This window comes from Lissotriton vulgaris, chromosome 10 (assembly GCF_964263255.1).
Source record: "Lissotriton vulgaris chromosome 10, aLisVul1.2, whole genome shotgun sequence".
Classification (NCBI taxonomy): domain Eukaryota; kingdom Metazoa; phylum Chordata; class Amphibia; order Caudata; family Salamandridae; genus Lissotriton; species Lissotriton vulgaris.
In genome coordinates this window covers 27,319,252-27,347,236 of record NC_141698.1, presented here as the reverse complement: position 1 = coordinate 27,347,236, position 27,985 = coordinate 27,319,252, and the positions used below count along the sequence as shown (strand labels likewise).

The 27,985-nt window shown below is 50.3% G+C and overlaps 1 protein-coding gene across 1 annotated transcript in view; it reads right to left on the bottom strand.

Moving 5' to 3' along the window:
• The window catches only part of RBM10 (RNA binding motif protein 10), a 185,696-nt gene that overhangs the window by 60,190 nt on the left and 97,521 nt on the right, over positions 1-27,985 (bottom strand). Inside the window, exon 11 of the mRNA XM_086940312.1 lies at positions 205-360. Within this exon, the coding sequence (XP_086796438.1) occupies positions 205-360 (156 nt within the window). The remainder of the gene's footprint in view (positions 1-204; positions 361-27,985) is intronic.

The window sequence follows — 27,985 nt, the reverse complement described above, 5'->3', positions numbered from 1 at the left end:
ATCGATCTGAAACAACCTCTACATATGAAGGAAGCAACTAACGCGTCTAAAAGTGTCATAAGGCTTTGTGTTATTTAGTTCCTGTATGCAAGCAGCTTGCCTCTGTGCTTGGATTGTATTTCTTCTGTGGAGAAACAGTGTTTCCAACATCCAAAAACTCTTTGGCTAAAATAAGAATTAATAAAGGAATTGCTCTATACTCACTGTCATTAGCATTCTCAGCACTGGTCTCTGTGGCTTGGCCCCACTCCTGACCAGCTGCCACAGCAGGAGAGTTCTCGTAAGGTTGTGGCACAGGCAAGAGGCCAGCCCGTTCATACAGCTCATGCCTGAGGCCAAGAGGGAGCTTATGTTCTGCTTCTGTGGGCACAAATAAATTAAGGTTGCGGTATAAAAGTAATATTTACCCAACAAACAATTGACTCGTGATCCAAAGAGCCACAGTAGCATGGTTAATGCAGCTGTTCCAGAACTGCTCTTGATATTGAAAATAACTAGTAACTTATAATTGTACACTAACCAGGGACATTTGTATAACCATTTTCTTCATGGGAGCCAGAAACATCACAATAAAAAGAATGCTACTCCTTTTTAAAATCAAACCTACCTTTGTCTTTATGAAACAGTTTTAAAAATGCCTGAATTTCATAGCAAAATCAGTATTAAGATTCCCAAAAAAATGCCCACAGTCCTCACTGAAGGGCAACCATACACATTCTAGAACAAGCATTCGCATAGCCAATAGGTCTCGCCTTTGGAACCTTTTAAGTGTTTAGCCATGCAGCACATGAGGAAGGACACTGACAGTGATAGGGGTGGGGGGAGGGAGAGAGCAGGAGGCCGAGAAATATAAGGCGAGACAGAGGAAGAAAGAGGAGAGGAAAAGAAAGGGACCGAGTGCCGGAAATGGATACAGACAGAAGAGTACAAGAGAACAGAGAGAACGAAGGCTAGTGAAAGACAAATGTAGGAATAAAAGGCAAAAGAGAAATGGAGAAACAAAGTAAGAAAGGGGAGTAGAAGTAAATATAGGGCGGCGAAAATAAACAAGAGGATAAAAAATACACAGCGCGAAAGGGAGAGACAAAGAAATAAGAACTGTGAAAGAGAAGGGGGTGTAGGAAGGTACATCCTGACTATGGTTGCCCCCAACTTTTTGCCCTGTGTTTTAGCTGGTTTTGGACATAGTCGACCTGGGACCCTGCCAATCAGGACCCCAGGCCTACTGCTCTCTCTTTAAAATGGATTCCATGTACCCTAGGTACATTTCCAATTGGTACTGGGCCAACTTATCAGACCCTGTAACTCAGGGCATAGGTGTACCCAGGGCTGCCAGGGACTGCAGCATGTATTATGCCACCCCTGGCTGGCCTCCTAAATTTGACACAACTGGCTGCATGACAGCTGGGGCAAAGTCGTGTAATCACCCTTTGCTGTAGGTGTAGTATACCTATACCTAACCCTAAAATGGACACACAGATTCCTATCAGTCACTCCTATGGCAGGCCTTGACAATCCTGAAGGCAGAGTGCTTGGAATCGTGTGAGATGGTGCTCTGGCATGAGCTGAGCCTGTCTGCAGCTTGCGGAACCAAGTCCTAATAGCTGTTCCATGATATCGCATACCATATACTCTTAAGTGCATTATGATCCTCGCGGTTAAATGCTAACTTTGGTATTGCTTCATCAAAACATGTCGAGTAAGGTGTCATACGAATTGGAATACTAACCCCTCGCCAATCCTGGCGACGGGGTTAGCATTCCACCCTTCTAGAGGGACACGACATGTATGTAACTGTGAACCCCGGTTAAAGTTAACTGAAGCCTCAGCTCCACAAAATGGATGCTGCCACCACAGACACGAGTCTGACCCCCTGCAGCTGGGAGTCCTTCCAGCGAGGGGAGCCTGGACAAAGGGTTTCCTGTCAGGGGCGGTGCTAGCACCGTCCCAGACATGGTTTTGTGTATCCTGGGTAGGCAGGGCTTTACAGGAAGGTGACTGCTGAGTGGCACCCCGGTGCTCACTACGCATAGGCCGGTCTGAACCAGTTCCAGGGGCACACCAGCCCCAGGCCTGGGGAAGTCCGGCATGGCTGAGGGGTGTAACCACCCCCCACCTAGTCCCACCCATAGGCAGGACCTAGTCACCGGGTCAGCCCCCTTTTTTAGTATAAAGATGGGAGCGGGCCCCCTGTTCAGATTAGATCATCTTTGGAATCAAGACACGACTTTCTGCGAAAGGACTTCAAGATTTCTTCCTCAAGATTCTCCCTTGTGGCTAAGGAGTAGTCACCCTGCATCCGCAGGCACCATCCTAAAGAACACTGCGGTCTGCTGCAAGTCCTTCATCACGAATCCGACGACCCAGCTCGACGAGACCCGGCTTCCCTGGCACCTCTGACCTCTACTCACCTCTACAGCCAAGCTGAGAACCGTGAGTGCGACGAGACCTCGAGGGACCGACGATCGCCAAGACTGCACGACATCTTTACTGCAAGCCCACCGTGTCCTCCATGGGTGAGTGCTTTGGGGTCCGAGAAGCCCCGACCCTGCGCAGCTCCAGCACCCAAGATCAGCCTCCCTGCATCTCCACGATCTGCGTGGGGCCCTTCTGCTGTTTGCTGTGCACCGCGTTGTTTGGCTACTAGCCGGCTGGCTTGTGGCCTTCTGAACGACGCCCGACGACATCACTGCTGCTGGTTTGGTTGCTCCAGACTGGCCCTTGCTTCCTTCTTGAAGAGAGGCACCCCGGACCCTCCTGGTCCACTCCAGACGCCATTTTAGGTCCACCGTTTGGGCTTGAATTTGCCAAGGCTTTGTTGCCCAATCCTGGGTCCAGCGACGCCGACAGCTTCCATCTTCGTGGGACAGCTCGAACCTCCTTCCTGGTCGCCGACAACGCCTCCTGGTCCGTGTGATCTCTGAGCACAGCGTCACCCACACGCCTTGTCGAGGTGGCTACCACCCGGTGCCCTCCTGGTGCCCACTGACTACTGGCTAGTAGTCTCGAACTTGGTCCCCTCTGCTTTCAGGTGTCATCTTCCATCGATCCAGGCTTGGATCCACCGAACTTTCCTCACTGGTCGCCTGCCAGCAACTTCTTTCTTCCAGGCTCCTGGTCCGTCAACGAGGATTCCCGACGTCTTTTGAGTCCTATGCAGCTGCAGCCCCTGGGCTAGGCAACTTCGGCATTTCGGTGCCCCAGCATAGCCTCACTATCCAAGGGTCAGAATCTACTTTCGTTTTCTCCCTACCAGGTCGGGTTCGCCCGAGAACACTAACTTTGCAATTCCTAGCTACCATAGACTTTGTCCCGCATCTCGCGTGAGAGTGCACACACTGCACCCGAGTCCCCTGGGTCTCCTAGAAGTAATCTAACGATTCTATAGTCAAGTCCTAGCGATTCCAAAGGCTATTAGTACTGTACTTACCTGCTAGTAATTTCGCATTCCACTTTTCTAGTATATGGTTTTCCGTGCCCCTCGGGCATTTGTATATACTGTGCTAACTTAAGTATTTTTGTAAGAGTTTTGGTTTGTGCTTAGTACCCTGTCCTCATAAAGAGTACAGGGCTGTTGTGATCTTTAATAAATAACTGTTTATTTTCATAACACTTGTGTGGTGTCCTTTCACTTGGTGTTCAAGGGCTATATGTGGTATAACAGCTGGCTTAACACGCCCTCTCGAGTCTTTAGCCTTAGACTGCTCGTATCCACGCTACTAGGATAGCTGGTCTATAAGGTTGACTTACAACCAATCATCAATAAGGGTTGCTGGACTGATACATAGTGTTCACTAGAATAGTGAGCACTGCATATCAGGCCACCTTCTCACAGGGGGAATGAATGAATGAACACAAACTGAAAGAAAGGCGAAATGAAGTATTTATACTGAGGATAAAAAGGAAGGAAATAATGACGTAAATATGAATAGTCCGAGGGACAAAAAAAGAAGGAATGATAGACGAAAAGCAGGAATAGTGTGGGGATAAAGATGAAGGAAGGAAATAAAGAAAGGTGAAAAGAAGGAATAGAATGGGGAAAAAAGGAAGTCGAAAGGAAGGAATAGTGTAAGGAATAAGAAGGAAGGAGGCAGGGATATAAGTAGAGTATATGGGGAGATGGTTGAGTGAAATAGAGTGATGAGCAGGCACAAAGGAAAGGTGGAAGGTGTATTAAATGGGAAATATTACTAGCGGTGATATAATGGATAGATGAACAGATTAATGGGGTGAGAGCGAAGGTAGTAACGCATGTGGAAAATGAGGAAAAAATGCTAAAGAAAAAATTACCAAACTACATTAAATGGTATAAAAGAACAAGTTAAAGAAGGAGAAGATGTGTAGGGGCGAATCAGAGACAGGTAGCAAGGACATATCATTACTAGACTACTAAAGTATATACATAACACAACAAAAAACATAAGCTCAGTAACTTTGCAAGAATTTGGCATTAGCAACTAAAAATGAAGTTGAAATCTTCCATTTGATTCATTGGAGCAGCACACGTTCAGTCAGTGGTGGTGGTGCTTGGTTGTGTTCTCACTGGAGCACTGGTGTGCCCCAACAAAAAGAAAGGCTGCATTAGGTGCATAAAAGATAAAGTGATGTGCGAGAGTTTAGGATAGCACTTAATCTTGTAAAAATAAAATCACTTTTTGAAAACCTCCAACATGTCCATTAAAATGAACATTTTGATTTGTGTTTGTGTATTAAAGAACACATGTTGTAATTTTTTTTTATATCTACTTGCTACTATAGTTCTGGGTATTTTTTTTTCATGTTGTCAAAATTGCTTAGGTGGCAGTCCGTGGCAGTCCGTGGCTTCCAACAGTGATTCATTGGGGGGTCCGTGAAAGTCAAAAGGATATAAGAACCTCTGCATTACAACACGCCTGCAGAGGGACAGGGGAGAAATTTAACATCTATGGGCTTTATGATTCACTTGAAAGGCTTCAGAAATTAAAGTGTAATATTTAGATGGTAAGAGCCACTGTCAGCTACTACAGAACAGGGTACATCTTTGAGGAGGTAAATATCCTGAGGATAATGAGGGAAACCGGATCTTCTCAATGAGCGGCCCCAGGTCCAGTGTGGCCACGAAAGTCATGTGAGGTGTCTCGGTGAAGGAATGTGTCCACTCAAACCATGGGGTGAGACGCGCCTATATTGGAACAAGATCGGGGACCGTCTGAAGCGCTGTAGCAAATAAGGAAATGGAGGCGTGTATATCTGCACTACAAAGGCGTGGCGCGCTTCCCATATAGCTCTGATTAAACGGGGAAAACACTGAGCAAGCCTACAATTGTGCCTTGACTGCAGCTGTCCGCAGAAATCAACAAGTGCTTAGAAGGAAGGCTACTGTTCTTTAATATCGCAGCAGAATGCGTTCCTCGTGAAAGCTGGAAGGACAATAAAGCAGGACTGCTTTGCCGTACACATGTTTAAAAACACAGTGCCCTTTTGATTTATAAGCCGCAAATGTCAGGGAGACAGTCTCAGAAAACACTGCATTTATTTGGCCTAATGAAGATCTCATCGGAATTCAACCCTGCGGATGATTAATGGGAGATTTGGTGGGAAATCCGGAGCGCCGTTGTGAGAAGGTGGCCTGATATGCAGTGCTCACTATTCTAGTGAACACTATGTATCAGTCCAGCAACCCTTATTGATGATTGGTTGTAAGTCAACCTTATAGACCAGCTATCCTAGTAGCGTGGATACGAGCAGTCTAAGGCTAAAGACTCGAGAGGGCGCGTTAAGCCAGCTGTTTACCACACATATACCCCTTGAATACCAAGTGAAAGGACACCACACAAGTGTTATGAAAATAAACAGTTATTTATTTAAAGATCACAACAGCCCTGTACTCTTTATGAGGACAGGGTACTAAGCACAAACCAAAACTCTTACAAAAATACTTAAGTTAGCACAGTATATACAAATGCCCGAGGGGCACGGAAAACCATATACTCTGAAAGTGGAATGCGAAATTCCTAGCAGGTAAGTACAGTACTAATAGCTTTTGGAATCGCTAGGACTTGACTAGGGAATCGTTAGATTATGTCTAGGAGGCCTAGGGGACTCGGGTGCAGTGTGTGCACTCTCACGCGAGATGCGGGACAAAAGTCTATGGTAGCTAGGAATTAGAAAGTTAGTGTTCTCGGGCGAACCCGACCTGGTAGGGAGAAAACGAAAGTAGATTCTGACCCTTGGATAGTGAGGCTATGCTGGGGCACCGAAATGCCGAAGTTACCTAGCCCAGGGGCTGCAGCTGCATAGGTCTGAAAAGACGTCGGGAATCCTCGTAGACGGACCAGGAGCCGGAAGAAAAGATGCTGGCCGGTGACCAGTGAAGAAAGTTCAGTCGGATCCAAGCCTGGATCTTGAAGATAGATGACACCTGAAAGCAGAGGGGACCAAGTTCGAGACTACTAGCCAGTAGTCAGTGGGCACCAGGAGGGCACCGGATGGTAGCCACCTCGACTAGGTGAGTGGGTGACGCTTGACTCGAAGATCTCACGGACCAGGAGGCGTTGTCGGCGACCAGGATGGAGGATCGAGCTGTCCCACGAAGATAGAAGCTGTCGGCGTCGCTGGACCCAGGATTGGGCAACAAAGCCTTGGCAAATTCAAGCCCACGCGGTGGACCTAAAAATGGCGTCTGGAGTGGACCAGGAGGGTCCGGGGTGCCTCTCTTGAAGAAGGAAGCAAAGGCCAGCCTGGAGCAACCAGACCAGCAGTCGTGAAGTCGTTGGGCGTCGTTCAGAGGGCCACAAGCCAGCCGGCTAGTAGCCAAACAACGCGGTGCACAGCAAACAGCAGAAGGGCCCCACGCAGATCGTGGAGATGCAGGGGGGCTGATCTTGGGTGCTGGAGCTGCGCAGGGTCGGGGCTTCTCGGACCCCAAAGCACTCACCAGTGGAGGACACGGTGGGCTTGCAGTAAAGATGTCGTGCAGTCTTGGCGATCGTCGGTCCCTTGAGGTCTCGTCGCACTCACGGTTCTCAGCTGGGCTGTAGAGGTGAGTAGAGGTCAGAGGTGCCAGGGAAGCCGGGTCTCGTCGAGCTGGGTCGTCGGATTCGTGATGAAGGACTTGCAGCAGACCGCAGTGTTCTTTAGGATGGTGCCTGCGGATGCAGGGTGACTACTCCTTAGCCACAAGGGAGAATCTTGAAGAAGAAATCGTGAAGTCCTTTCGAAGAAAGTGGTATCTTGATTCCAAAGATGATCTAATTTTAACAGGGGGCCCGCTCCCATCTTTATACTAAAAAAGGGGGCTGACCCGGTGACTAGGTCCTGCCTATGGGTGGGACTAGGTGGGGGGTGGTTACACCCCTCAGCCATGCCGGACTTCCCCAGGCCAGGGGCTGGTGTGCCCCTGGAACTGGTTCAGACCGGCCTATGCGTAGTGAGCACCGGGGTGCCACTCAGCAGTCACCTTCCTGTAAAGCCCTGCCTACCCAGGATACACAAAACCATGTCTGGGACGGTGCTAGCACCGCCCCTGACAGGAAACCCTTTGTCCAGGCTCCCCTCGCTGGAAGGACTCCCAGCTGTAGGGGGTCAGACTCGTGTCTGTGGTGGCAGCATCCATTTTGTGGAGCTGAGGCTTCAGTTAACTTTAACCGGGGTTCACAGTTACATACATGTCGTGTCCCTCTAGAAGGGTGGAATGCTAACCCCGTCGCCAGAATTGGCGAGGGGTTAGTATTCCAATTCGTATGACACCTTACTCGACATGTTTTGATAAAGCAATACCAAAGATAGCATTTAACCGCGAGGATTATAATGCACTTAAGAGTATATGGTATGCGATATCATGGAGCAGCTATTAGGACTTGATTCCGCAAGCTGCAGACAGGCTCAGCTCATGCCAGAGCACCATCTCACACGATTCCAAGCACTCTGCCTTCAGGATTGTCAAGGCCTGCCATAGGAGTGACTGATAGGAATCTGTGTGTCCATTTTAGGGTTAGGTATAGGTATACTACACCTACAGCAAAGGGTGATTACACGACTTTGCCCCAGCTGTCATGCAGCCAGTTGTGTCAAATTTAGGAGGCCAGCCAGGGGTGGCATAATACATGCTGCAGCCCCTGGCAGCCCTGGGTACACCTATGCCCTGAGTTACAGGGTCTGATAAGGTGGCCCAGTACCAATTGGAAATGTACCTAGGGTACATGGAATCCATTTTAAAGAGAGAGCAGTAGGCCTGGGGTCCTGATTGGCAGGGTCCCAGGTCGACTATGTCCAAAACCAGCTAAAACACAGGGCAAAAAGTTGGGGGCAACCATAGTCAGGATGTACCTTCCTACACAACCCCCCCCCAAACGAAAGGAGATAAGGCTATCCTTGCCCAGGTAAGCCTCTATTACCTAAGTGGCCATATAAGGAAGGACCAGCTCTGGCTTGGTTTCCCCCTGTGTCATGGTCCACTAGGCAACCCCTCACCCTAAGGGTATCTGAGGGTCTCCACCATAGGGAATCTCTGTCTCTGGTGTGTCTTGGGAAAGAAGAAGGCTGATGCTGGGATGGAGTACTGAAGTGAGGCTCCTCTACCTTTGGGCTCAACTTCCTCCAATCACCATCCATCATATGTGCCTTTCTTTCTTTAGCTGAGATGCACTGAGCTCTCAGGGTCAGCCTCTGGCTACCTAAAGCTGGAGGCTGGGTCCCTCTGTTTGGCTTACTGGAGGGACAGGTCAGGTCTGGGGTTTTTAGGCCCCATGTTTGGCTGTGCCCAACAGTGTCCAGCTGTGGGAGTTCCCTAACTACTTTTAAGGGGGATCCCTCAGGAGTCTGACTTATTTTCACTTGGCTGGGTTTACCAGCTTCAGTGACCCTAATCTGCTGATTAAGTGGTTCTTTTGGACAGGGGGCCCTTTGGGGTCCACCACTGGCCTCCCTGGTCTCTTCAGCCCTGGGCTGACTGAGGCAGGGTAGAGAGGTGCAGGTTACCTGCTCCAGACTGGGTCCCACCTGGGAAGGGTCCACTGCCATCAGGGGCTCTGCCAGGCTAGGCCTGACTACCTCTGGGGCAGTTCCTTCAACAGGGGTAGAGTCAGTTCCCTGAGGAGGCTGGCTCTCACCTAGTGTCTGGGAGGGGGGAGACTCCTCTTCCTCCTCAAGGCTCTCTGTTTGAGTGGAGTGATCCATTGTTTCAGGCTTCACAACCTCACTATCTGTCTGAGTAGAGGCTGAGACCATTTCAACCTTGCCAACCTTTTCAGGGAGGACTGGTGCTTGGACTGGGGCTGTAGCTATTACTGCCCCACTAACCTGTCTGGATAGGCCTATCATTCTGGAATGAGTTTCTTGTTCCACTTCAGCCCATGCTGAGAGTTCCAGGTCATTCCCCAGTAAGCAATCTACAGGTAGGTTATCTGTCACTGCCACTCTCATGGGCCCTGTGACATTACCCCAGCTGAGCTTGACTACTGCCATGGGATGCCTTCTCTTCATTCCATGAATGTCTGTCACCTGATAAGTAAAACCAGGGGTCAGTTGAGCAGAGGGGACCAGATGGTCACTCACCATGGTGAGGCTGGCCCCTGTGTCTCTGAATGCCTCAACTTTCTGACCATTCACTAACACTTCTTGTCTATACTTTCCCAAAATGTGGGGTCCAGTAGTGAAGTTGGCAAACCCCATGCCAGTCTCACAGACAAGAGTGTGGCCAGGGAACCTGGCTAAGCCATAGTCCTCCTGATTGCCCAAAGTAATGCCCACCACATTCTTGGGGGCACTCCCACCACCTGGGGGATTACCACTAGTGGTAACAGGAGGTTTAGGAGTATTACCTGGGGGTGTATTTCCCTTATTACCATTTTTAGGGCAACTGGCATCACTTTTGTAATGGCCCACCTGTTTACAGGTATGGCAATAAGGTTTCTTCTGTTCTGAAGGAGTGTTCTGGGACCCACCACCCTTGTTGGAGTTTTGGGGCCCTAGGGAAGTCTTCTCTGTGGATTTATCCCCACCCTTCTCTTGAGGCTTGGTTGATTCCTTTTTCTGGTCACCACCCTGGTTTTTAGGCCTAACCCTGGTTCTGACCCATTTGTCTGCCCTCTTACCCAATTCCTGTGGAGAGGTCAACTCAGAGTCTACCAGGTGCTGATGTAATAACTGGTTCTGACAATTATTTAAGATTTGCTCCCTCATAATTAGATTATACAATCCTTTAAAATCAGTAACCTTACTACCCAGTAGCCAGCCTTCAAAAGCCTTAGTGGCACAATCAACAAAGTCAGTCCAATCTTGAGACTGAGTTTTCTGGGTGTCTCTGAACAGCATCCTGTATTGTTCAGTGGTTAAACCAAACCCATCAACCAGTACATTTTTCAAGACTTGGTAATTGTTAGCATCCTCCACCCTTGTGGTGAGGAGCTTATCTCTACCTTTACCATCAAAGGAGAGCCACAAGATAGCTGCCCACTTACTTTGGGGAACACCCTGCACAGTGCAGGCTCTCTCCAAAGCAGTAATCCATTTGTGGATGTCATCCCCTTCTTTAAAGGGGGGCACTATCTTATTCAGGTGCTTTGTATCAAAACTCCTTTCCCTATTGCTAGGTTTATTGCTGCCACCAGTGGGAACTAGCCCACATAATTCTTGCTCTCTAGCAAGGGCAAGTCTCTCTTTGGCCAGGGCAAGTTCTTCCCTTTCAATCCTCAGTTTGACTGCCCTTTCTTCAGCTTCATACACTCTCCTCTTAGGGGAAGACATTCCTCTGTGAGAAGAGTTGAGAGAGCCATTGGTTCGAAAGGATCTGCTAGAGCCTCTTGATAGAGACCTAACTCGTCCATTCCCAATGTTAAGCTGACCTGAGAGTGGGCCCAGGAGTTCCCCAGTACCAAGCTCATGTCTGCTTAAGTTGGACCTGCTTAGTCTGCTGACTTCTACCTGTCCCTTATCTGCCTCATCCCCTGATAACTCATCCTCATCCTCAGCAACATCTGCCTCAAGGAGGGGATGGATATCAAAGGGACCCTGTAAGGAGGGCAAACTTCCATCTGGATTAGAAGGGTCTGGGTTACCAGCCCTACTGGCATCATAAGCCTCTAAGAGACCAATCAGAAAGGAAGTGGTGGGGTTAGACCCCTGTTTTAGTTTCCTGAGAGTACACACTTGTCTCATCTCATGGAAGCTAAGAGCAGTATATTTTGAAGGGATGACCTGTGGAGGGTCAACTGACACAAGGGGAGACTCAGTGTTTCCTCCTGTGGCCGACATACTGCTTCTAGTGTGGTGTAAGTGATGCACCTACCTACACTATGTGTTTACCTACTGATCCCTTGCTAAGAGTTGCAGCCAAGGTGTGCTAAGCCTTGAGGAGCTACAACAGCTGGTTCAGTAGAACTCAGAGTATTCTAAGCTTTAGTTATGTGTACCTAACAGTACTTATGTGATCTTTCAACAAGATATTCTTAGGATACGTGTGGTAAAACAACAGCAAGCTCAAATCCCAACCGCTGCTCACCAATGTGAGAAGGTGGCCTGATATGCAGTGCTCACTATTCTAGTGAACACTATGTATCAGTCCAGCAACCCTTATTGATGATTGGTTGTAAGTCAACCTTATAGACCAGCTATCCTAGTAGCGTGGATACGAGCAGTCTAAGGCTAAAGACTCGAGAGGGCGCGTTAAGCCAGCTGTTTACCACACATATACCCCTTGAATACCAAGTGAAAGGACACCACACAAGTGTTATGAAAATAAACAGTTATTTATTTAAAGATCACAACAGCCCTGTACTCTTTATGAGGACAGGGTACTAAGCACAAACCAAAACTCTTACAAAAATACTTAAGTTAGCACAGTATATACAAATGCCCGAGGGGCACGGAAAACCATATACTCTGAAAGTGGAATGCGAAATTCCTAGCAGGTAAGTACAGTACTAATAGCTTTTGGAATCGCTAGGACTTGACTAGGGAATCGTTAGATTATGTCTAGGAGGCCTAGGGGACTCGGGTGCAGTGTGTGCACTCTCACGCGAGATGCGGGACAAAAGTCTATGGTAGCTAGGAATTAGAAAGTTAGTGTTCTCGGGCGAACCCGACCTGGTAGGGAGAAAACGAAAGTAGATTCTGACCCTTGGATAGTGAGGCTATGCTGGGGCACCGAAATGCCGAAGTTACCTAGCCCAGGGGCTGCAGCTGCATAGGTCTGAAAAGACGTCGGGAATCCTCGTAGACGGACCAGGAGCCGGAAGAAAAGATGCTGGCCGGTGACCAGTGAAGAAAGTTCAGTCGGATCCAAGCCTGGATCTTGAAGATAGATGACACCTGAAAGCAGAGGGGACCAAGTTCGAGACTACTAGCCAGTAGTCAGTGGGCACCAGGAGGGCACCGGATGGTAGCCACCTCGACTAGGTGAGTGGGTGACGCTTGACTCGAAGATCTCACGGACCAGGAGGCGTTGTCGGCGACCAGGATGGAGGATCGAGCTGTCCCACGAAGATAGAAGCTGTCGGCGTCGCTGGACCCAGGATTGGGCAACAAAGCCTTGGCAAATTCAAGCCCACGCGGTGGACCTAAAAATGGCGTCTGGAGTGGACCAGGAGGGTCCGGGGTGCCTCTCTTGAAGAAGGAAGCAAAGGCCAGCCTGGAGCAACCAGACCAGCAGTCGTGAAGTCGTTGGGCGTCGTTCAGAGGGCCACAAGCCAGCCGGCTAGTAGCCAAACAACGCGGTGCACAGCAAACAGCAGAAGGGCCCCACGCAGATCGTGGAGATGCAGGGGGGCTGATCTTGGGTGCTGGAGCTGCGCAGGGTCGGGGCTTCTCGGACCCCAAAGCACTCACCAGTGGAGGACACGGTGGGCTTGCAGTAAAGATGTCGTGCAGTCTTGGCGATCGTCGGTCCCTTGAGGTCTCGTCGCACTCACGGTTCTCAGCTGGGCTGTAGAGGTGAGTAGAGGTCAGAGGTGCCAGGGAAGCCGGGTCTCGTCGAGCTGGGTCGTCGGATTCGTGATGAAGGACTTGCAGCAGACCGCAGTGTTCTTTAGGATGGTGCCTGCGGATGCAGGGTGACTACTCCTTAGCCACAAGGGAGAATCTTGAAGAAGAAATCGTGAAGTCCTTTCGAAGAAAGTGGTATCTTGATTCCAAAGATGATCTAATTTTAACAGGGGGCCCGCTCCCATCTTTATACTAAAAAAGGGGGCTGACCCGGTGACTAGGTCCTGCCTATGGGTGGGACTAGGTGGGGGGTGGTTACACCCCTCAGCCATGCCGGACTTCCCCAGGCCAGGGGCTGGTGTGCCCCTGGAACTGGTTCAGACCGGCCTATGCGTAGTGAGCACCGGGGTGCCACTCAGCAGTCACCTTCCTGTAAAGCCCTGCCTACCCAGGATACACAAAACCATGTCTGGGACGGTGCTAGCACCGCCCCTGACAGGAAACCCTTTGTCCAGGCTCCCCTCGCTGGAAGGACTCCCAGCTGTAGGGGGTCAGACTCGTGTCTGTGGTGGCAGCATCCATTTTGTGGAGCTGAGGCTTCAGTTAACTTTAACCGGGGTTCACAGTTACATACATGTCGTGTCCCTCTAGAAGGGTGGAATGCTAACCCCGTCGCCAGAATTGGCGAGGGGTTAGTATTCCAATTCGTATGACACCTTACTCGACATGTTTTGATAAAGCAATACCAAAGATAGCATTTAACCGCGAGGATTATAATGCACTTAAGAGTATATGGTATGCGATATCATGGAGCAGCTATTAGGACTTGATTCCGCAAGCTGCAGACAGGCTCAGCTCATGCCAGAGCACCATCTCACACGATTCCAAGCACTCTGCCTTCAGGATTGTCAAGGCCTGCCATAGGAGTGACTGATAGGAATCTGTGTGTCCATTTTAGGGTTAGGTATAGGTATACTACACCTACAGCAAAGGGTGATTACACGACTTTGCCCCAGCTGTCATGCAGCCAGTTGTGTCAAATTTAGGAGGCCAGCCAGGGGTGGCATAATACATGCTGCAGCCCCTGGCAGCCCTGGGTACACCTATGCCCTGAGTTACAGGGTCTGATAAGGTGGCCCAGTACCAATTGGAAATGTACCTAGGGTACATGGAATCCATTTTAAAGAGAGAGCAGTAGGCCTGGGGTCCTGATTGGCAGGGTCCCAGGTCGACTATGTCCAAAACCAGCTAAAACACAGGGCAAAAAGTTGGGGGCAACCATAGTCAGGATGTACCTTCCTACAGCCGTGACCGAAGGAGAACATGTATAAGGGCAAATCAGAGACGGGTAGGGATAAGGAAGGTTAGGAATGGAGGCAGTGGTCAGAGAACGAAGTCTAAATGAAACAAGCACAAGTCCACGAGTGGTGGAGCTGCTAGAGGAAATTTTTAAAAAGCATGTGTGCGGCCGAGAGTTGTGTGCGCGGGAGACGAAGGAGAGGCATAGCGAGCATTGGAGAGGCGGAGCGAGGCACGCGCGCTTGTACAAGTTTCCGCAAGCTCTAGGCTGCCACAAGCAAAAGCGTATGGTAGCATTTTCAGGAGCCACACACTAAATGTCTCGCAGCGCATGCGCTGGATCACAAGACCTAAAAATCACTCCATTGGGAGATGTTCCGAGTACCTTTATAGCTGAAGGATTAATCGTAACAGAATAAAAGTGGTACAGGCCACCCTAAAAAATGTATATATCAAGGCCACAAAACGTACACCAAACAAAACATTTAGGAGAGTAACAGATGTTATTGGAAGGCCAATTTGCAAGCAATATTTAGTAAGATCTAGAACGTCAGAAGTTTCAGGATGACTTTGGGAATGTGATTCCTATGGTCTTCTTGTAGAGACACCAGATTCCTGTATCACAAAGCTACAAAGGCTTGTATTCACGCTTAACCACACTGTTTCTTAAGTGTATTTTGTAAAATGGATTTGGATCCCCCTCACCCACAATAGGTGGCCTGCTTCATCAGGAGGGGAACTCCTCACCTGAAAACTGAATTGCTGCAGGGTGCACCAAGAGCTGTTTTAAGCTGGTATTTTAGTCTAAGCTGTGTAACTCTAAACTAATGTTTTTGCTGTAGAGGTTTTGTTTCAAGGTGCATATTTCCACTAAATATCTATTTTATTTAACCCTCCCAAGCAGAAGGACTATATAGAAACACTATACTGTCAACACCTTCCTGCCCTAATGTTTGCGGGCATTCCTGGTCGACTAAAAACCGTGGAGGAGTACTTATGATTATGTAACCAAGAGACATTAGGGTCCTGTTCATCCAAGAGAGGACCTCAGTTGAATAGGGAGAGTGACTGAATACTCTTGAACTTTAAACGTAAAAGTAGTAAACTTAGCCAAGCAGAAAACGTAACCAGACAAGTCTTAAAGAGGACACATCATTCAAAATGGTGTGTGCAAGGGGCTTGTTGAGAGCCCAGTAAAGAAGTTATTTGTTACACTCCCCTTTAGTAGATTATTTTCAAGCAGAATACAATGAATATTGTCTCCTGAAGCACCTAGCTGCACAGGATGGTTTTGCAGGAGCCAAACACCCGCTCGGCGTTTAAAAAACAAGGAATTGTCTGATAATTACACCGGGCAAGGCCCAAACAGGGCTTTTAACACCAAGGTCTCAGGACGTCTTGGGTGGTAAAGTATTGGAAAATGGGGGATGGTATAAAATAATTTCTCAATGATGCAGTAACAGAAAAATGTCCATCAGCACAGCAACCACCCACAGAAGCGTTCAAGTTTAACCATCAATGAGTAAAGCATACATATGCTTACGCGTTTTCTCTTAGGTAGGTGGAGCACGTCTGACAACAACCTTTACAGAAACAGGTTCCGATTGTGTGGGGCATCTATCTTCCTTCAATGTTTCGCATGGGGAAGGGAAGGAGTAGTTTCTGTCCTGTAACTCCAGTTCTGTAGTAGGGGTATCTCTGTTATAGTCATAATCTAGTGAATAGTCCCGCCCATGTGCGTGGACCCCGGAGCAATCAAAAATAATCTCTTACAGTGTCAAAAATGCAGAAATGCATAGACACTTAAGAGAGAATTTAAAGACAGATAATGCAGCCTAAAAAGGCTACACTGTCCAGTACTTCAACTAGAAATTCCACCATAAAATCCACGAAAACAGCAAAGCCTGTACAGATTTCCCTTCCTTCACCAGCAAGATCCCTCAGGAATGATAGAGAGAAGAACCTGGACAGACAAGCCCCATAGGCTGCCATTATGTGGCTTAAACAGGATACTGTGCCTTTAAGGAAACCTTCCAGAAGCTTCTCCCAGTATCCCAGAATGCATAGCAGGTCCAACTTACTTTCAGTTCTTTTTGAAGGCGTACAAAACGCCAGACCTGTAGCATTACTTACATGAAGAATTCTCCACCGGGGAGGCGGGAGGGCGCTTATGACTATAACAGAGATACCCCTACTACAGAACTGGAGTTACAGGACAGAAACTACTCCTTCTGTAGTAGGGGATCTCTGTGTATAGTCATAATCTAGTGAATAGAATGGCAAGCCCATCCCCACACCAAAGCGGCGGTGGAGAAACAAACAACCACTATAGTGCGAATAAATTCCGCAGCGAAGCCTGCCCAACCTGAGCGTCTGCCCTGGCATCAGTGTCCAGGCAGTAATGCTTAGCAAAGGTATGAACCGACTTCCAAGTGGCCGCCTTGCAGATCTCTGCAATCGGAACATTACAGAGTAAAGCTGTCGTGGCAGCTTTACCTCTGGTGGAATGAGCCTTAGGCTTACCCCCTAAGGTCTTATTAGCTTTTTGGTAACACAGCTGTATGCAGGACACAATCCACCTAGAGATGGACTGTTTAGAGGTAGCAAAACCCGTCCTGGCAGATCCATAATTGACAAACAATTGGTCCGACCTACGAATACCTTTGGTCTTATCCAGATAAAATTTCAACACCCTCCTGACATCCAGGGAATGTAAAGACCTTTCCGCTGGAGATGAAGGATTCTGAAAAAACGTAGGCAAAGTTCTAGTCTGGTTGACATGAAAATCAGAAATAACCTTGGGAAGAAATTTAGGGTGAGTACGCATAACAACCTTAGCAGCATGAAATACAGTATAAGGTTCTTGACAACACAACGCCTGAATTTCACTCACCCTGCGGGCCGATGTAATGGCCACGAGGAACGCCGCCTTCCAGGACAGGTGCTGCAACGAAGCCTTATGAATAGGCTCAAAAGGCTCCTTCATCAATCTGGACAGCACCACATTCAAATCCCATGAAGGCGAAGGAAGCCTGACAGGAGGGAACACTTTCTTCAAGTCTTCCAAGAAATCTTTGACCACAGGGATCTGGAAGAAGGAAGTCTGTGAAGGGCATTTCCTGTAGGCAGTCAAGGCAGCGAGATGAACCTTAATGGAATGAACGTTAAGGCCAGACCGCGTCAAATGTAGAAGATAAGGAAGGATGACGTCTTCCTTGCATGTCGTTGGGTCATAGTTCTTAGACTTGCACCAGATACAGAACCTCTTCCACTTGTAAGCATAGGAAGTCCTAGTGGAAGGTCGCTTAGCCTCCTTCAGTATGTCCATGCAATCGTCTGGGAGATTCAAATGGCCATATTGCACTATCTCAGGAGCCATGCCGCCAAACTCAAAGAGGAGAGGTTCGGGTGCAACATCTGCCCCCCGAACTTCGTGAGAAGGTCCGGCCTGCACGGCAGCCGTATGTGCGGAAGGAGAGACCGGTGTAGAAGGTCCGTGAACCACGACTGCCTGGGCCATTCCGGGGCAATCAGGATCATCCGCGCCCTGGATTGGGTCAGCTTGATCACCACCGCTGGAATCAGGGGAATGGGTGGAAAAGCGTACACAAAGCTGTTCGACCAGTTGATCCAGAGTGCATTCCCCAGCGTCCCTTGCTGGTAGTACCTGGAGGCGAAGTCTCAGCATTTGCTGTTTTCGGCGGCGGCGAACAGATCTACGTCTGGAGTCCCCCACCTTTCGAAGACTTCTCCTAGCACGTTGTCGTTTATGACCCATTCGTGGTTTTCCTGAATCCGTCTGCTCAGTGCGTCCGCCTGAACATTCTGCACACCTGGCAGATGGGTGGCCGTTATCGTCAATCCTCTTGCCAGAAGCCAATGCCAGATAGTCTGCGCCTCCCGAGACAGGGTGCGCGACCTCGACCCCCCCTGCTTGTTGAGGTAATACATCGTAGTAGTATTGTCCGTCTGTACAAGCAGAGAGTTGGTCCGGAAGGACGGATGAAAGGCTTTCAGCGCCAAGTGAACAGCTCTGAGTTCCAGGAAATTGATGTGATAAGTGGACTCCATCGGAGACCACGCACCTTGAATCTGTAAGTCTCCCTAATGCGCTCCCCAGCCGTGGAGAGAAGCATCCGTCACGATCGTCTGAGTAGGAATGTCCTTGTGGAAGGGAACCCCTCTGAGGAGATTCTCCGCTGAACACCACCACTCCAGAGACTGAAGAGCATGCAGAGGCAGTCGTATATTGTCGTCCCAAGATCCTTTCCTCTGGTCCCACTGGTCCTCCAAGCACTCCTGCAGAGGTCTCATGTGAAGTCTTGCATGGGAAGTGAGGAAGATACAAGAGGGCATCGACCCCAGTAGAGAAGACACCGTCCTCACTGTTGTAGATGGAGCGGTCATAAGAGCCTGAGCCTTCCGAAGGATCGATCGCCGTCGCTCCTCCGAAGGAGACACGCTTGCTGACAGCGTATCGATTGAGGCTCCCAAGTACTGTATGCACTGGACCGGAGTCGGGACAGACTTGGACATGTTGATGTGCAACCCCAGCTTGTTCAAGAGAACGCACGTCTTCTGGAAGAGCGCTTGAGCTTCCGAGAAGGAGGAGGCCTTGATCAACCAATCGTCCAGGTACGGGTAGACAAACACCTTGTTCTTCCGCAGGTGTGCGGCCACCACCGCCATGCACTTCGAGAATGTTCTGGGTGCAGACTTCAGTCCGAACGGCAACACTGTGTATTGATAGTGATTGGCGCAGACTTGGAATCGCAGGAACTTCCGGTGTTTGTGTGCAATGGGCACATGGAAGTAAGCATCCTGTAGGTCTACGGCACACAGCCAGTCTCCCCGTTGCAGCTGAGGATAAATCCGATGCAACGACAGCATGCGGAACTTTTCTCTGCGAATCCACTTGTTTGCCTGTCGCAAATCCAGAATGGGCCTGAACTCGTTCTTGTCCTTCTTGCGGACCAGAAAGAATCGGGAGTACAGACCTCTTCTCTGAGACAGAGGTACGTCTTCTATCGCCCTTTTCCTTAACAGGATATCGGCCTCCGCCTGGAGCACGTGCAGTTGATACTGCGAGCTGACTGGAGGGATCGCTGGAGGAGGGCTGATGAACCGAAGACTGTATCCACTGCAAACAATATTCAGCACCCACTTGTCCTGAGTAATTTTTCTCCACTCTGCCAGAAAAGATTGAATGCTTCCCCCCACCGGAGCGGGTAACTGACGAGGGGGAAGTAACAGCTCAGGGTCGAGACCCTGCTGCGCCCTTGTTCGCGGTAGAGGGTTGTTGGCCTCCCCTACCCTTCTGGCGCTTTTGGAAGGGCCAGCGGTACTGCTGCTGTTGCTGCTGTTGCTGACCCGCAGCCTGTCCCCGCACTCGGCCCTGCGCCCCGTACCTCCTCTGGAACGGGCGGTAGCTCTTCTTGTCCTTGGGCTTCTCCAAGCCCACCGCCGTCAAGGTCTCCGCCTCCGCCTTCATGCAGGCCATTTCATCGTCCGCGTGCTTCCCGAAGAGGGTCTCCCCCGAGAAGGGCAGATTAGCAACTCTCTGCTGTGCCTCCGGCTTGAGGGAAGTCAGTCTAAGCCAGGCATGGCGTCTCTGATCAATCCCATGACAATAACCATGGGCCGCCAGCAACGAGGCATCAGCAGCCGCGCTGATGACTTGATTGGAGACCAGCATCCCCTCCTTCAGGACTTCCAGGAAATCCTCCCTCCGATCCTTCGGAAGGAGATCCGCAAACTGTTGCAGGGACTCCCACAGCGCCCGATCATAACGTCCCTGCAGGGCCGTGTCGCTAGCGGCCTTCATGGACGTAGAGGCCGTCCCACAGGCCTTTCTCCCATTGGAGTCGATCCAACGACTTTCCTTATCCGGAGGAACAGTAGAAGACTGGGAGGTCGAGTGCTGCTTCCTGGCCGCCGTCACAATCACGGAGTCTGGCACCGGGTCAGTTCTCAGAAACGCCGGGTCCGAGTCCGGAGCCCTGTACTTCTTAAGAAGGCGGGACGGAGCGGCCTTCGTAGTTGCAGGGGTAAGGAACAATTCCTTTGCTGGTTCCTCCAAACCTGGCACGAGCGGCAGAAGAGGGCGGGACAGGTGCCTCTTGTGAAGTGTCTCAAAGATCACGGACGTCGTCGGTGTAGGAGCCGTCACCGTGATCCCGAGCTTCGCCGCCCCCCCCTCAAGAGTACGTCCTGAAAGGTACTGATATCGTCCACTGGGGACACCCTTGTCCCTGGCGAGTCCGACAACGTTGGGGAGAAAGACCTGGTCCCGGAGGAATCCGTGCGGGACCGCGACTCTCGCCTCCTGTGGCGCCTCCTCGATCTCGTAGAGGAACGGTGCCGACTGCGCTCTCTCCCTCTCCGCCCGGAGCGGGATCGCGACCTCCTGGGCTTAGGTCGCCCTGCCGGAGCTACCGGGGCAGGAGACTTAGGTCTGGGTGGCGCCCCCGGCCGAGGAGTCCCTGTAGGAGGAGTAGGGAACCTTGGTAACGAATAGGTCCTCGGAGGTACTGGAGGAGGCTTCTCCAACGGAGGATCCTGAGGAGGTGGAAGAGGTGGCAGTGGTGGTGGAGTAGGGGACCGAGGACGAGGCCCTCTTGGTAGGGGAGGAGGAGGAGTAACCGACTTAGGGGTGAACACAGCAGAGTGCGCTGAACCCGGTGAATCTCCCCCCTAACTAGGATGGGACCTAGGAGAGTCATCCACAGCCTCCTGACGCTTGCCAGAGCGACTCCTGGCGTCAGCGCTCCTTCCGCGCCTCTTGGGAGTCGGAGAACGTCGACCCGAGTTGCGCTTCCTCGACGTCGAGCGAGACAACCTTGACGTCGCACGTCTCCTTCGCCTCGACGTCGATCGTCCATGCCTCGACGTCGACCTCCTGCGCCGTCGAAGCCTCGACGGCGACCTTCTGTGCCTCGACGGCGACCTTCTGTGCCTCAACGGCGACCTTCTGTGCCTCGACGGCGACCTTCTGTGCTTCGACGGCGACCGTCCATGCCTCGACGCCGATCGCCTCCTCTTCGCCGACGGCGGCCAGCGGTGTCGCCTCGACGACGAGCGCCGACGCCGGGCCACACGACTGCGATCACTCGACGTCGACGACGATGAAGCAGCCACTGGAGACTTCGACGGCGGCCTGTCCACATCCCTCGACGTCGACGGTCGACGTCGTCTCGACCCAGAGCCCTGGAGAGAAGGGGAACAGATAGCAGTCATTCCTCTCGACGTCGTGGTAGGAGCCACCGCCCCAGACGGAGACAGATGACGTTTGCTGGACTTCCTGCCCCTGGGGAGCCCCCCAGAGGCCTCAGCATGGGCAGAAGAAGCCCCACCAGACCCACCTTGTGCCTTCATCCTTCTCTCCTCGGCGGCCTGTCCACATCCCTCGACGTCGACGGTCGACGTCGTCTCGACCCAGAGCCCTGGAGAGAAGGGGAACAGATAGCAGTCATTCCTCTCGACGTCGTGGTAGGAGCCACCGCCCCAGACGGAGACAGATGACGTTTGCTGGACTTCCTGCCCCTGGGGAGCCCCCCAGAGGCCTCAGCATGGGCAGAAGAAGCCCCACCAGACCCACCTTGTGCCTTCATCCTTCTCTCCTCGAGTCCCTGAAGTCTGATTTTCATCCTGTCCCTCAGGGTCCTGCCAGTGAACCCACGGCAGATCTCACACTCCTCTGGTATGTGGGAAGAAGGAAGGCAGAGGATACCGACCTCATGGGGGTCTGACTTGGCCTTCTTCCTGGAGCACCTCGGACATTTGTCAAATAATGCAGGCATTATAGACAACTAAAGTGTGCAAAAGACCAAGAAGAAGACACCAAAGTACTTTAAAAGTACACAAAATCGAAATTAGTGTAAAAAACACCAACAAAAACCCTTAAAAAGGGAGAGCTCAATGCTCCAGGGTCCTGCTTGCAGGAGCCGGAAAAAAGAACTGAAAGTAAGTTGGACCTGCTATGCATTCTGGGATACTGGGAGAAGCTTCTGGAAGGTTTCCTTAAAGGCACAGTATCCTGTTTAAGCCACATAATGGCAGCCTATGGGGCTTGTCTGTCCAGGTTCTTCTCTCTATCATTCCTGAGGGATCTTGCTGGTGAAGCAAGGGAAATCTGTACAGGCTTTGCTGTTTTTGTGGATTTTATGGTGGAATTTCTAGTTGAAGTACTGGACAGTGTAGCCTTTTTAGGCTGCATTATCTGTCTTTAAATTCTCTCTTAAGTGTCTATGCATTTCTGCATTTTTAGGTTTTGACTGGCGATGCGTACTTCAGTACGCATGCGCCAAAAAACCTTTTGATGTGTGTGTGTGGGGTCGGGAATACGCTCTCTCCTCCCATTGGCTAGCTCCATAAATGGAGGCTAGCCATTGGGAGAGGGCTCCGTCCGTCAATCTCGGACCAGATTCGGGGGCGTTCCCGAGAATTTTTGGCTTTTGGCGACGTCACGCTACGTCAGCCAAAAGCCGAGAACGCCCCCAAATCTGGTCCGCCATTGACGGCATTGTCTGATAAATGCCCTGGAATTGTGCTGATAGCCGCAGAAAGAAATGACCAGGTGACATCATTTTAACATATTATTGGCTATGTTTGTTGTGACGGGTCACACGGGTCTCGGCCTCCGCCTTTGATTTCTGCCCAGCACCGTTCAGCGAGGGTGATTCTGTGACCTGTGGTCCCCAGGGCTCGGTGATTAGAGGGGGGATGAAAGGCGGAAGCCACGGACCTCTCTGAGCCCCCTTTGTCCCTCCGTCGGAGCCCTGCACAGAGACAGGCCCCGATTGTTCGACGAGCAGGGGTTCTACCCAGCATGCAATGGGAGCGCTGACTGCAGGGATGCACCTGTCGCTTGGTTACCTGCACAGTCCACGGTTTCTGACCTGCACACGCCTTTCAACATGTGCACACTAATCGCTGTTAGCTCAGTAGGGAGAACATTGCGGTCATTTACAGCATTCTCATAGTAACATTCACACATAATAATAATAGTACATGGGCCTGCGATGCGTAAATAAGAGTAACTATCTATCACCCATCTCACTAGCCCTCATTTTATCGGCCCAGGAAGGATGAAAGGTTGAGCTCATTTTGCTGGGACGGACCTCTATGGCGATCCGTGCCGTAGGCGCGTTCACCCACTGAGGTACGACAATAACTACGGTACTTGGTTCGGGGCCTGCGGCCTGCGCGAACCCGGCCCCCGCATCACCCGCTCCCATACAGGGGTTGTGTGTATGAGGGAGGGAGGGAGGGGGTGCAGTGGGATACAGATGAACAAAGTGAGCGAGGGGTTAAAGGTCAAAGAGGGCCTTGTACGCCAGGGGTGAAGGCATGAACAAAGACATCGAGGGGGGGGGGGGGGGGGGTTCGACAGAGAAGGCTCAGAGAGGCGGGGGGGGGGGGGTTCGACAGATAAGCCTCAGAGAGGCTGGGGGGGGGGGGGGGTGTTTCGACAGAGCAGCCTCAGGGAGCCCTGGGGGGCTGCGGGGGGCTGACAGGGCAGCCTTTGAGCGGCCGGTGGCTGGGGCAGGATCAGTCAGATTTCACGCACCGCCTCGGAAAGGCCAGTAAAGCAGAGGGGGCAGAGTCAGTGGTCAGCGCTGGATGTGGAGGGCGAAGTTACAAGCTGGCAGGGCTGGGGCGGGTAGCAGCTGTCGGCTCTCAAGTACGTGTCAGCGAGACTGGCGGGCTGGGGCAGGGGCAGTCTCTAAAGGCCAGTGTCGTCTGCTCGTTCATAGCGGGCGGGCCCCCCACACCGGCCAAAGGAGTCAAAATACCCCCCGCCCCGCCGCTCTAAAGGGGCAAAACAAGTTATAAAGCGACTCGTTCAATGGGATTCAGAGAAAACTGTGAGAAGGGCCCCCCTCGTAGAAGACTGGCACACATTTCCGGAAGAGAGATTTTTAAACCTAACCTCTATAGATAACCCCCAAATATGAACATTGAGTTTTAGCCAACCTTCCCGAGAAGCGGATCCATTCCTTGTCCGTCCTCCATGACCTCCGGCCCCAGCTCAACCGACTCCCCGTCTAACCGCGAAAAGCTTTTTTTTTTTTTTTTTTTTAATTTAAAAGAAAAAGATACCCGCTCTCATTAGGCCTTAAAGAGCCAGAGCAGGCCTATAAATCAGCGTGCTGCGGCGCACACCCCTCACACTTTATTCCATTTCAGCTGTGGGCAGGCCAAGCCCCGCCAACTCCCATTGCATTCTGGTACTTGCAGTCCTGGTCAGCACAACCGCAGGCAGGGGCTTTGCGGCTGGTAAGTGTCGCGTTTTACAGTCGAGGCAGCCAAGTCTACACCCATACATGGGTACAATGCATCCGTGGGATTGTGTTGTATGTGGAAACGCAGGAGCAACCCCTCCAACCAAGACCCGAGTGTCCAGCGCTGCCATTGTGTGGAAGCAGGGGTACTGTGCTGTCCGTGGACATGCAAGAGTAGCACCTCCATCCAAGAGCAGTGTGTGCCGTACTGCCACTGCACAAGCCGTTTCCTGTTGCTACCTCTGCATCCTGTGCATGGAGGCTGCAGCCCCGGCGGTGGACTGGCTGGTGCCGTGCGCCGAAGATCACACTGTGCGAAATGACTCACTCTGCAGTCAGAGCACGGAAGGTAATTAGAAAGTATTTCACACCCTACCCCCCCCCCCCCACCCCGCCCTCCAATACCATCATAATTACGGCTCCATGGCATTCCGAGACATGTATCGGCCAGAGCACGGAGGGTACTTAGAAAATACTGAAATACGTTGAGACATTTGCTGAGCCGAATTTGCGTGATTAAGAGAACGTATTGTAGACTAAAATGTCAGCTTATTTCATAGGCGAGAGATAGGAGTTTTTCAGTTATTTTAGAAATGCACTTTCCGATTTGGGAAAAATTCCTGAGTTGGATATTCCTATTAGCATTTTCTGGGACCAGGCAGCCTTCCTATAACCAGAGAACTGAGGCGGGTGCTGAGTTGTATTGATTACAAAACCGTTCTGCGCATATGAGGATACGTGCTGACTTATTGACAAAACCGCTAATATTGTGCTAACATATGAAGTCTGGTATATATTCCCAAAACATGTATTTATTGTAATTAAGCCACATATGAATGAGTTGTATTGTTTGTAAAGCTATCGGTCTTATTTTGACCATTGTATTCAAACAATGGCCGCCCGTAGCCCTTAAAATCCTTTCTAAAATATGCGTGAAATGCATTTTTGTTTTGAGTGTAGATGTGACCCTCGGCACGTTTGGCCGGTAAAGCATTCACCGTTTTGCTGCCAGGTGTTCTGTTTCGTGTTTGTTTCCCTCATATTTAAGACATGAGTTAGGGATAGAATGTCATTAATGCCGTAAGGGCTTCCATCATCTGTCACAGGTGAGGCTCGTTGGTGCCACGGATCATCACTCCGGTTCTATGCATGCTGATAAGCAGATGGGGCTGCCCAGATATAGTGTCCCGAACTCACTACGCGAGTCATTGATGTTACGGTCACCATTGCTAGATGAATTGTGTCCTGCATTTCCCACTACAGGAGACAGACGCTCCAGGGCTAGCACAGCTTCATCGGCGTTCGCCACGCAAGTACTTGAAGTAAAAATACTCAAGCTGCTACCCTGGCTCCCTCCCTCAGTGCACTGTTGAAACTTCCTTCTGAGTCAATGTGCAGTGAGTCTGTTTACTTAAATTTAATAACAGCCTGTCCGAGCAGTGCAGTGCTGCAGGCGCACCCCTCCTCTGTGATGTGGACTCTACCAAAGGACATAAGAGTCACCCCTAGAGTAACTGGTCTATAGACTCGCCCTCGCCCATTGTCAGCACATTCCCACCAGCCCTCCTCTCATTGGATTGAAGTAAAACCCGTGTTGTCTCTTGTCAAGAAGGGAACTGTTCACGCTGTGCACGTGTGCAAGGGAGGAGAGCGTGCCTCCATCCGATGTGTATACGTCTTTGTGGTACAGAGTGCATAAGGCTATGCTAAACAGCTCTCCAAGCAGTTTCCAGTCCCCCAGTGGGTGTATAAAATAATCGAAGAGCCAAATACTATTGTGATCTTCCTCCCAAGGCCAGTACGAAGGACCCCATTGCATAAACTGAAGGTAGAGGGTAGTTTGAGGTTTCAAGCATGTATCGGTGCGTGTAAGGTAAATGCTGCAGTGTGCTTGTGACCCGATACATTTCTAGTTTAGCTAATTTGCATTTTCGTACGTTTCTCTTATGTGAACTATAGTATGTCATATTTTAGTCAATGTGTACATCAAACTGGTTGAGCTCTGTTTATAGTAGGTCTGAAGTATAATTTCCCCACTGGCAATGATTTGCAAAGTTCACACATTAGTCACTCTATCCATGGTTTTGGACATTCTCCATTCGCTGTTGCCAAGTCTTTCTCCTCCTATCGGGGTATTTTTTACTGCTTAGTTCTCTATTCCAACAGATTCCAGCTGGAAAAGGTCAGCAGAATTTTTCCTTGCAAGTTGACCTTTTCCAGAGCTTTTCTGTGCACAGTGGCTTTTGGGGGAAGAGGATTACTAAGACCTTCGTTACAAAACCTGGGAGAATTCGGGTTGCCGTATTAATTGGACATCCTAACTCATCTCCTGTAGGCCCCTTTGGAATGGGGAGGAACTCCAGCGATTCCTGCATATTATAATTCTGGCCCTTTTTCCTGAGACCAATTCCTCCATGTTTAACTTGGAGGATTTGTCTCTGGAATATACAACGACAAGTCTGCTTGCAGTTATTATCATGGGCCTTGTAGAGTAAAAACTCCTGTTTATGCCCAAATCTTGAAACTTGTGCCTCCGTGTGCCCCTGTTGCGCCTCTGTGTGCCCCTGTTGCCTGCTTGTGCCTCTGTGTGCCCCTGTTGCCTGCTTGTGCCTCTGTGTGCCCCTGTTGCCTGCTTGTGCCTCCGTGTGCCCCTGTTGCCTGCTTGTGCCTCCGTGTGCTCCTGTTGCCTGCTTGTGCTGTGTGGGTGTGTGTGGAGGGCTCCGTGTGGCTGTGTGTGTGGGAAGCTTTGTGTGGCTGTGTGTGTAGGAAGCTTTGTTTGGCAGTGTGCGTGAGGGGCTTTGTGTGGCTGTGTGTGTGGGGGGCTCTGTGTGGCTGTGTGTGTGGGGGGCTCGGTGTGGGGGGGGGGGGCTCTGTGTGTGTCATTTGCGGGAGATAAAGCTAGTGGCATTGTAAATGACAATGCCATTTATTTAAGTTAAAAAAAACATTAATAAAAATAATGTCAAGAGCAATGCCAATAGCTCTAACTTTAACAAAGGCAAAACCATTGCATTGTAAATGCTTGTTTGACACTGTAAGAGATTATTTTTGATTGCTCCGGGGTCCACGCACATGGGCGGGACTATTCACTAGATTATGACTATACACAGAGATCCCCTACTACAGAATGTTGCAATGGCTTCATCTTTGTTCAGAAGTAGTAGATGCATTTTGAACAAGGGCCATTCACAAGGACCACAAGTTTTACATGGACTAAGCCCAGCTACGACTAGAAGTATCAGAATCAAAGCAAATTAAATGGGAACAGAGCTTTCTGCTAGCCCAAATTTGCAAATACAGTTCAGGCGAGAACAGGCAACTGACCTGGTGAACAGTCTATCTTCAAATGCGCACCAAGGTAGTGGAATAGTCTATAGTAAGTAGCGGCCAGGAAATCCTCTTTATACTACCTGCACTACAACATAACTCTTAAGTAGCCATTAGGAATTGACTTTAAAGTCCCTCCAAGTTTGAACTGCAGTGAGGGCCAAATAATGAGGTGG